General features: G+C 31.2%; 2 protein-coding genes across 2 annotated transcripts; one reads left to right on the top strand and one right to left on the bottom strand.

Moving 5' to 3' along the window:
• Nucleotides 1-3,175: 3,175 nt before the first annotated feature.
• On the bottom strand, nt 3,176-5,115 carry LOC120339236 (uncharacterized). Its single transcript, XM_039407471.2, has 5 exons — nt 4,991-5,115; nt 4,572-4,707; nt 4,153-4,219; nt 3,734-3,794; nt 3,176-3,465 (listed from the first exon to the last, which is right to left on the bottom strand). The coding sequence occupies exons 1-5, from the start codon at nt 5,085-5,087 to the stop codon at nt 3,416-3,418; spliced, it is 411 nt and encodes a 136-aa protein (XP_039263405.2). The 5' UTR covers nt 5,088-5,115; the 3' UTR covers nt 3,176-3,415.
• Nucleotides 5,116-8,996: 3,881 nt separating this feature from the next.
• Nucleotides 8,997-10,744, top strand: LOC120339921 (uncharacterized). The gene is made up of 4 exons (XM_039408159.2): nt 8,997-9,233; nt 9,834-9,912; nt 10,160-10,220; nt 10,530-10,744. The coding sequence occupies exons 1-4, from the start codon at nt 9,100-9,102 to the stop codon at nt 10,577-10,579; spliced, it is 324 nt and encodes a 107-aa protein (XP_039264093.2). The 5' UTR covers nt 8,997-9,099; the 3' UTR covers nt 10,580-10,744.
• Nucleotides 10,745-11,178: the final 434 nt, after the last annotated feature.

Genomic DNA, 11,178 nt, shown 5'->3' with positions numbered 1-11,178 from the left:
AATGATATAGATTTCGAATTTGGAAGTACTATAAAATAACCCAAAAAAGAGATGCTTAAATATATGAACACAAAGATCAAAACGAAGCAGTACGGGTATGCAATCTTTCACAATGACTTCGCCTGACCACTTCCATAGAGCCCACAGAAATTTTTGAAACAAATAAAAATAATAGCTAAAAATACAATCTTCAACCACTGAAGGTTTCAATGCAATTCGTTTAGTAATTAATGTGTCAAGCGAATATTTCCAAACGGTAACAACAAGAATAGGAATACAAAATGACAAAACGGGTCCACTTCGTGTCCAATAAGGAAAACGAATAACCAGCTAAGATGAGTATGCACTGCAAGAGAAAATATTCAGAAAAAAGGATTACCACAATTAGTAAATAGACGTATTCAGTGACCGTTGATGGGATCGTGCTTATGAAGAAGCTTATCGATAGATATGCTATTTAATTGAAGGTTAGGCTGGAGACAGAAGTTTTGCACCGACTTAGCGCCATGTCTTTCAAACATCAACGCATGTATTCAAAAATACAATATAATGCACATTACAAATAATGTAACCAAATCAATATTGCGAATAAGATTTAAATTTTGAATTGTTTCATTTAAAAAGGTATTGGACTGTATAGGGGTAGCACAATTCAATTTGGTCAAATATTCCACTTTGCGGAATACAACATATCCATTGTTCCAACAATACCTGGTCTTTGTATACGATATAAATGGAGCATAATAACTGCTGTCATCTTAGGTAATTTGTTTGACCACGCAGAAACTGTTTTAAACCAACCCTATCAAAATACCATAACCACCACATTATATTATCTTTGCTACATATGCGTAACGTTTTGCTGGGTATATCACGATCTCATCATAAATGTTAAATATCTTTTTGGAACGACATAAGACAAATGAACTGCTATACGGTTGACTTCAAATCCTGAACTCGTCAACACAGAAGTGAAAAAGTTGATGAATGTCATTTTTGTCATGAAAAAGATTTACTTTTAGATTTAAGTACATGTAAGTTTGCTTTTGCCAACAATCGATTCGCAATGCGGGAATGCGCAATAGCTTTTGTGCAAGTACGCCTTGCTGTTCAATGACCGTGACAATGACGTCGGGTTAATGGACACATCAGAAATTTAAATCGAAAGTAAGGAATGTAAGTGGGTAGACCACCAATTTTACGGTATATTCTATAAAAACCGGAATTCAAACGGTAGATGTTGAATTGAAAAATTGAAAATACGTAATGAACTTTGCTGACACTCTCAACTGGAACTCAACTTCATCCAAAAGGGCGTTGTTTAGAACAAAACAGAATCGAAGTATTAGGAATTGAATCAATTATTGTGACTTAAAAAGAAGAATCATTTTCTTCTTTCGTACTGAATTCCCCGTCATCTGATCTGTGTTGTGAACATAAATACTCCTTGAAAGAACAAAGATAGTTAGTTGCTCGTATAAATAAGCAGCCTTCCGTCAAAGGAAATCAACTCCGCTTTTCAGTAAATCTCTATGCATTGTCTTTTTTTGTCGGCCCAACACAAAACCCCTACTTTCCTCACAACCAACACAGACAGCAAACCTGCCTCTAAATAGGGCCATCAACTTGCCCTCTATTTGCATCGCAGTACAAGTAGTACGCAAAGCATTTTTATTCAGTTATTGTCATTATTGTCCGTGACGCACTAAAAAAAACTTGGTTCATCCCAAGATGAATTCTCAGAATACATTCGCTTTGAACAATTTCAGATTAGTTCGATTTTCATCGAGAAAGAGCAAAGGTAAAACGGAATATATTTGGGTTTGGGGGTTTCAAAACATTTTAAACTGCTTATAGTCTAGCTACAGAACAAGCCTTTCATTTTAAGAACAACGTGAAATAATTAATAATTTAAACTTGAATGTCGAGGCCTTTTGATCTCAGCCTACCCAGCCAGATGACAAATCCGGCCCTAACACAAGTTACTATGAACCTCACGTTCGACAAAGTGAAATACTTTTTTTGCCCTAAAACCTGAAAGAAATGAAAATTCACAGCTGATATGAATGATAAAGGTTTTGTAGTGTTTTTGATTTGGAGTGTTTTTTATTTCTGTTTCAACGCTTTTGCTGATACTACGAAAATATTCAAAGTAGTTCTGATAGGATGTGTGCTATTCTGTACAAAACATATAAACGTGAGTCGGAAATGCTTGTAGTAATAACATTTACTTAGATATATGGTTCTAATTTGTATTGTTCCTAAAATTCTGAGATTTTTTTTTTTGGAGACAAAATCAATGGGAAATTTAGGAGATATAAAAATAAAAAAGTAGTAATTAATATTTAAGCAACTAATCAACAAAATAAAAAATTCTATAAACAAAAAATACTTATGATAAATGGACTCTTATTTTAAACGCTACAGTAATTTGCTTGTATTAGATAGTGCGGTTACACAGACGAAGTGATTTGCTAAACGTCATTGTCATGATGCCACAACTTGCGTTACTTTAAAAATTTATTTTTTAAATGTTTCAGCACATTTGAATAAAATCCAAAACAGTGCTAACGCGTATACTAGATTTTTTTTTGTGTGATCAATGTATAAATTTTCCTGAAACTGATATCAGAGTGAATCGTTATATCAACTGCTTAGTTACTTTTTTTTTCAAAAGCAACTTCAAGAGGTGAAGAAACAAGGAATAATGTTTTTTCTATATTTTTCACAATCTCGAAATTATACGTCATTGAAATTTAGCGAGCCTTTCAATATTCACCCTTTAATTTTTATATTTTCTGTGTATATGTGTTCACAAATGAATAAAAATTGTTGAATTGTTGTAACAAACCGTCTCCTCAAGTCTCTATGTTCCTGTCGTATTGGCTATCCTACATGTCGCAAGTGGATGATAACAAACCGCAACAATCCAGCAGAATGCTCGTTAGGCCAACTTTCATAGTGATTGCTGATATGTTACCAGCAAAACGCCAGGAACCAGCATACAGGCTGACTGGTATAATCTCAGAACATAGTTAATTATCAAAATACCCAAAATTACCTAACCAGAAGAAGACAAGATCTATATGTTATAAATGCAAAGAACTGTAATGTTTGTGCATCTAAAGGTTGCTCAGCCTCAGATGATTTTATTTTATTTATCAATGGACACATATTTTCAATAGAGTTTTCTTTATTCGGGCAAAAATAGTTCGAAAAAACAGCCACATAGCAATATCAAAAACATAAGAAATATTGATTTATTCTATTTAATTTTCAAATAAGTTTCGATTGTTAACTTTTCTAAAGTAGGCCCTATTTATCTGATTAATATAGCAATATTCAACAAATTAATATTAAGTCAAATAATCAGAAAAAATTGTAGTTTTTTGTCTTTACTCCATTTTGATACTCATTATTCAAAATCTTCCATGCTTGCAGCCTTTGCGAAAACCAGGAATTCGTCTAAAAAGGTGTTATCATCTATTGATATTATTTTTAAATAGTTGTGTTGAATATTTTCCTAAAATTGGTTCATGCAACCGAATATTTACTAAAAATGAAAAATACCGATGTACAAAATACAAAGTACATCAAGTACATTTTAAAACAAATTCCGAAAACGTTAAATATTCGACTTTCAGGTTTTTGGTAGAGTAAATTTAAATTAGATGAAAAGACTATTTTTCTGTGTTTGTTTCATTAGTTTTTCTGATATTTTCTAAAAACATACCGTTGTCCATTTCTCTGATCATTTGAATTGCATCAAACAATTGATTAATTTCAGTCTCGTCCTGGGAAAATATAAATGCATTGTTAATTGCGTATGACACTGATATGATCTAGTTCAATAACTGAAAACTTTTGATTGTAACAATTGTATATGAAACTTTTGGGTAATTGAAAAAAAAAAAAATTTACATTGATTTATATTTTAATTATTTGCAAGCAATACCGTTATGAAGAAATTTCTTGACAAATGTGCAAATTCGCTCTTTTTCAAATATCTTGCTTAAATCCAATTTTTAATGTTTTACGCTAATTGTGTTCAACTTTGTAACCTTAGAAGTTGTGTAGTTTTTGTTCTAGTTCTGGGTAAGTTTTTACTCTTTTGTGGTACGCAAGTATTCAAGAAATTAAATTATATCTCACCATTTCTCTAATTGCACGGACATCACCGAGCAGGTTTAATCCAGTTCTAATAACTGTTTGACCGGTACTGTATAAAAAAAAGTGAATAATTTAGAGACGCGCTATGAAGTATTCTCTTTTTACAAAATAGCAAGTATAAATGTAAGTAAGCTAACATATGTATATACTGGATATTTTGTTTAATGATATTATGTTAATGATATTATCGATAATTTAAAAGGCAGGAAGTTTTAAAAATTGACAACCATTTTATACTTTTCAGCAAAATGCCATAAAAATTATATATTTATCCATTAATTAAATGCCATGCGTTTACAAATTAGGAACAATGAGATAAATTTATTGAAATACCTGAGAAGCAAATTATCAAAAGCGGTATTCCCTGAATGCACATTAAATGCGTGAATAAAATGACTTACGGGCTTTTTGCTGCTTTGAACGCGGCTGAACCAGCTTTTTTCAAGACCCTTGTAAAGCTTCCCCATCCTCCGGATACATCAACAACAAACAATGCTACCAAAGCTAGAATGATTGCAGTCTTCATGATTTTGTTTCCTGAAATTAAATGACTTGATTAATGAAAACAAAATGAATTTATATGGAATGCAATGAAACCGAGAAGGCTTTTGTTATTTGTGAAGTCATTGTAAATGAAATGAATTCGAACTGAATAATTGTAAAGATTTAAGAAGTTTCTTGATAGAAACAACAGCAGAATAATATATTAAAACTCAAACTTCTCTATTGTAGAGATTGTTTAAAAAACTGAGTTTGCAAAGGCAGAACTAATTAAACACTCACCATGAAATATAAAAAAATATTATATCTGAAATCTCACCTGAGTATTCTTCGTCTTTGAAAAGTGAAGTGATGCAAAAGATGTGTATTGTCCCCTTTTTATAGAATTCCTTGTTGGTTGACAGGAAATTCGTCATTGAATATCCATCTGGATTTATGATTTGATTACTTTTGTAAATCATTAAGACAGGAAGGGATTCAGAGTCGTTCTGAGGAATAATGTGATGACTAATGAATAAGCGGAGAAGACATCTTATTGTTTTCCATAGGTTCATGACAAGATGGTTTATCTTCCGTTTTGTGAATTCTCACATTATGAAAACTATAATCCTTTAATGACTGACACTTACTCATCTTGGACGTATTTTCAATTTTTCTTCATATTTTCTGTATATTGTGTAAAATGAGATGACTAGTTGTGATTTAATTGTATTTTTATTAGCAAATCCCAGTACATAAAAAGTCGTGATCCAGATATACACCAATATGTTAGATAAATATTAATAAACACATGAATGCATCGATATATACCTCGGATAAAAAAAAATATAAAAAATTTTTCATTAGAAATGTTTGCCTGGTTTTTGTGACCGACTTCCCAACTTTCAACTTCAAAAAATAACTTAAATGCATATGAGAGATTTACATTTACACCTTTTCCTTCACGTTTATAAGCACGAGTGCAGTTATTATCACAGAACAAAGGCGATTGGAAACTGTAAAACATAACATATATTTTGCAATAATGAATTTTTTTTGGATGCAATAAATGATTTGTATACGGAAAAATAATATACTCTTTCAAGAAAGACAAGAATGGACCACGCCCCCCTCATGAACACACCTTTTCATGCATTTTTTTATAAACACTCTAATTGCCGCATCTGAGTAAGCTATACATAGCGGTAGACCTCACTCTAAAGTAGCAGCAAAATATAATAAAAAAAAATTTCATTATAGGTGAAATCAGTCCTGTTTATTCTATTTTTATATTTAAAAAGCTTCCCTCTTGGTCATATTCTGAAACTACTGCGCTTGATATAACACTTAATAAGTATTAAAAATATTTGATAAAAAACTAGTGAGAATACATTGTTCGCTAGTCACACATACTTGTTGAAGTTCTACAATGATTCCATTTTTATTAGATTTTAATTTAAAAAAAATTATTTTGTGAAATGAAATATTACCGAAACAGTTTGGCGGTTTACTTCTATCGGGATAATCGAACAAGTATTACTGCAGCAAGACATTTATCTGGTTCATGCAACGTAAAATTTATTCAATGAGACATTTACTTGGTACTTTTCATTTCTTATACTTGCTATAGAAGTTCAAATAATTAAAATATAGCGCAATTTAGTCAATCTTTAGATGACTTAAGTTAAAAAGATATTTTCAAATCGCATCAGAAAGAAAGAGAATAAAATCGCCTACGGGAATAAAATAAAAACACAGACGTCCTTAGTCAACATTTTTAAGATCGAATATGACACCAAGTTTATATTTTGATTTATTCAAATATTTTCTACAAATGTAGGAGTTTTTAACAAAAATATTTATATGTATATATTTTCAATATATATTCAATTTTGTATTAAGCATAACAATTTCAGAAATATGAAAATAAAATCATCGTTAATTATAAAATGGAATCTTTATTTCAGCAGCTGAAACTAATTAACAGTCACAAAATACCAGCAAATATAATATACCAGTAGTATAGTAATACCACATGCAAATAAAAAGAAACATTTTGATCCTCGAAACATCAAATTTTTTCCCCGTTTGAGAAATGTTGTAAAATTGTATTATAATAATCTCCTTTACTGTTGTGCAAAAGTCTAAATGTATGTTTATTAAATATATTAACAAAATAAATTAGATGGTTTTCGCATGTCGTGTAACATTCATCCAACATCTTGCGATAAATGATAGAGCACGATTTGATATTTTCACAATGAGTGTTTGCAAATAAAAAACATAATCAAACGACTAGTAAAATATTCAACACATACCATAGCTAATTAAAAGGTTTAAATATATTTTAATACTTTTCGGACGAAAGTAGGTATCGCGTGAAAAGCTATCATTTGACATTGTGGGATCGCGATTTAGAATAATATCGTTGCAAATTGAAAATTAGGTCGAACACACAAAGCCGCACAATGCCAATCGAGAAAAGTGTTTATGATTCAGAAAAATTCGCTTCCGGGTCGGAAAAGTATATTTATAATTGACGTTGCCGTATAATCTAAACATCTCTCGAAAAAAAAAGAAATAAGAAAAATGAACACTCTGAATGTATTTAGTTTATCATTGTGAGTACAAGTGTATCGCACTATTTTGTAATTTTTTGGGGGCTGTGCTACGTAAGTTAATTTTCCCACGGTTGCGCGCAATTGCGCTCCATACATAACAACTTGAGTAAACATAAAATGTGCTACGAGTATGAGATCTTCGTCAGTCTTCAATAACTGCTGCGTTTGATTTTTTCAATATTCGGTCTTTGACAGGGTAAAGATTGACACAAAGCTGCGACAACGCGAGGGAATAATAAAAAAAAATAGGTTTATGAACATTGCTAAAGTTTGTATCGGTAATAAATTATAAAATTGTATTTTTCATTTTTATTAAATAAAAAGGGCATTACAATGCAAAAAATCAATGGATGATTCAAGCAAAAGAGTGTGAGTTGAATGGAAAATATTGAATTGACTAAATTAAACAGATTTAACAGACAAAAATTTAAAATATTTTACCGCGCAATAATGTTATGTGTAAGAGAAGAGAAAATTATAGCAGAAAGCAGAAATGCGAGAATACTTCTAAATAAAATAAAATACCATCATGGCAGTTCGCCCAGTCAACAATAGAGATCTGACACGAGCATACAAGTTCAGATTTTTGATGCATAAATGTAGTTACCATATTTGGAAAGGTTCTATATATACGAAATTACCTTTTAATATTAAATTCTGTATCGAGCACAGTACTTTCGACGCTATAACAATAAAATTATACTATACGGGAGTCACTTGGCTAGTCCTCGAACTCGTAATAGAACTGAAATAAGGAAAATTGGTACAAAATAATGGCCTTCAACCTGGTACACATACTTCGGGAATACCGAAAATTATCGAAAATATGTGTTTAGTTAATGTACAGGTTATTAGGAACACATTCTCGAGAGAACATAACTTTTGTGCGAACTTTTGTTTTGTTTCCAATTACTGAATCTTTGGTGTACAATCATACACAAAGCGTGAAATAAATGTTCTTCATTTTTGCAAGGGTGATAAAGAAATTTCTGGGTTGTGTTTTTTCGAGTCACTGTGCATGTTAGCAAAATAAGATTGCTATCTTTCATGTGATGTGTAATATTCATTCAGCATACTGAAGTAAATGATAGATCACTATTAGGGTGTTTGCTAATAAAAGCATAAAAAACAAAATCACATCTAGTCATCTCATTTTAACACAATGTAGCAAAAATATGGAACATAACCGACAACACGACCAAAATGAGTTGAGTGATTTTAGCAAAAACAAACAAGAAAATTCATGTCATGTTCATGGAGTTAGAGAATGTCAGAGTTCATAAAACGTAAAACGAACTTTTTCGTCATAACCGTATGGTAAACATCAGGTACAAATATGATTCATTACGCATTGCGTTACCCATCAAAGCGGCTCTAAATCCTTTCCTGTCTTAAAAAGTTATGAAAGTAATTAAAGAAAAAATCCAGATGGATTTTCAATGACGAATTTCCCGTCAACCAGCAAGGATTTTTATAAAGAAGGCACAACACACATCTTTTGCATCACTTCACTTTGTAAAGACGAAGAAGACTCAGGTGAGATTTCAGAAAAATTGATAATTTCTGTATAGTCGTGGGTTTAGCATTATTTTTTATCTTTTTAAACGAATTCTTACAAAGCCCATTACAACAGAGAAGTTAGCGTATATACTCTATATGTATTCTATTTTTTGTTTCTATTTATAAACTCCTATTTCTTCATAGTTTTTTATTTGGAATTCGTTTAGATTTTATTTCAAAAACCATACAAACCTTGTATTTTGTGGGGAATGACCAAACATAATGTATAATTGATAAAATACCATATTAAACTTCAGAAAACAAAACCATGAAGACCGCAATCATTTTGACTTTAGTAGCATTGCTTGTTGTTGAAAACACCGAAGGATGGGGATTTGGAAGAAAAATCTTGAAGTTTGGTGCAAAGGCTGGCAAAGCTGTGGCTAAAGCAGCGACAAGTCCGTAAGTCATTTTATTCTCACACTCAATACGCACTCATGTGACAACGACTTTGTAATTATTACCTTAAAGTATTTTACTTTGACATCATCATTGTCAATTTGTAAAAAAATAGCATTCAATTACAAGAAACCGATGCTCAAATATATGGACACGGAGTAGTACGCGCATACAGTCTTTCGCAATATCCTACCGGTACCCGCTGTGTTCACGGCATTGTCTCCGGACGAAATCACCACAAGCAGCGTTTTTTTATTCTGATGGCGTCATCGCATACAAAAAAAACGAATCTCTTAGAGCCCACGAAAATTTTTGAAATAAATAAAAGTAACAGTCTTTAACGAACAATCTTTGACAACTGAAAATTACAAAGCAATTGGTCCAGTAATTAAAGAGTAAAGCGACTTTTAAAAAATGTAAGAAGATGAATTCTAACAAGAACAACAACAACAAACAACGATCCATAAGTCCACTCCGTGTCCATTAAATATAAAATTTCATGACATATTGCTGTGAAGTACAAAGTAATTTCAGTGTTTTAAAAACTCTCAAGTTAGACGTTAATCACGGTTTTTATTTAAATTATTCACTTTCTGTCTTTAGGACTGGTAGAGCAATAATAAAATCTGGAGTGAATGCCGCAATAGGCCTTGTCGGTGATGTGCAAGCAATTAGAGAAATGGTGAGTTTCAATTTACTGTCCTAAATATTCGCCTACGACAAAAATGTAAACACCTACCAGTTGACAAGAAATATTTTTTCATACATTTGATTGATTGAAAATAATAAAATAGTCATTAATGCCTTTGATTTTTTGAATACTCAACTGATTGTTTGTCTCTACATTATTTATTTACAACTAGAAGTTCTTAATCGTTGAAATAGATATCAATATTATTCGTATTAACAATGCATTCAAAATTTTCCAGGACGAGACTGAAATTAATCAATTGTTTGATGCAATTCAAATGATCAGAGAAATGGACGACGGTATATTTTTACATAATACCACGAAAATAAAATGAATAAAAATAACATAAAAAATAACTAGTTTTGTGACACTTCGGTGTAGATTATATTGACAGAATCCTGAAAAATTAACATTTGATATTTATGACTTTTCAAAAATTTTGTGAGAAATATAAATAAGACACTGAACTACCTATTCAAATGTTACTCAATTGAGATTTTCATTAGATATTTATTAAATTTTCGATCTATATGTTTTTCAATCAATCTGGTAAAATATTGAACATATACAATTACTATTAATTAAATTAAATTATAATATCATTTCAGACGAATTCCTCTACTTCGCAAAAGCTGCAAGCATGGAAGATTTTGAATAACGAGTGTTAAAATGGAGTAAAGACAAAAATCTACAACTATTTTTCTTAATATTCGATTTAATACTAAACTGCCAAATATTGCTTGTCTAATCATATTTCAAAGAAAGAAACGGTCAAAACTTATGTGAAAATTAACAACAATAAATCAGTATTTCTTTGATCTTGCTATATGGCTGTTTTGTCACACTTTTTGTTACCCAAATAAAAAAAGGTTTATTGAAAATACGTATTTGTTGATAAACAAAATCAATTTATTAACCATCTGAACAAAGTACAGTTGCAAAAACTTTGGATGTGTTAAACCTCGCTACGTTACGGAGCCTGTTATTTCCGAATTCGGTAATTTGGGGTTTTTGGGTGATTAATTATGATCTGGGATTATACCTTCAAATCTGTAACAACTTATTCTTCTTGGCGCTTTGCTAGTTACAGATGAACAACCACTACTAGAGATGGCCCTAACGATCGTGTTGCTTGATTTTTTAGAAATCAATTTGTTATCGCCCACTTGCGGCATGTAAAATTTCGATTATACTATAGGGACCTAGGATATGGCCATGGAGACGTTCCATTCCGTGAAACAATTCATCGTTATTATT

This window comes from Styela clava, chromosome 9 (assembly GCF_964204865.1).
Source record: "Styela clava chromosome 9, kaStyClav1.hap1.2, whole genome shotgun sequence".
Taxonomy (NCBI): Eukaryota; Metazoa; Chordata; class Ascidiacea; order Stolidobranchia; family Styelidae; genus Styela; species Styela clava.
Note: the sequence above shows the minus strand (reverse complement) of the source record. Positions and strands in the feature narration are given on the sequence as shown.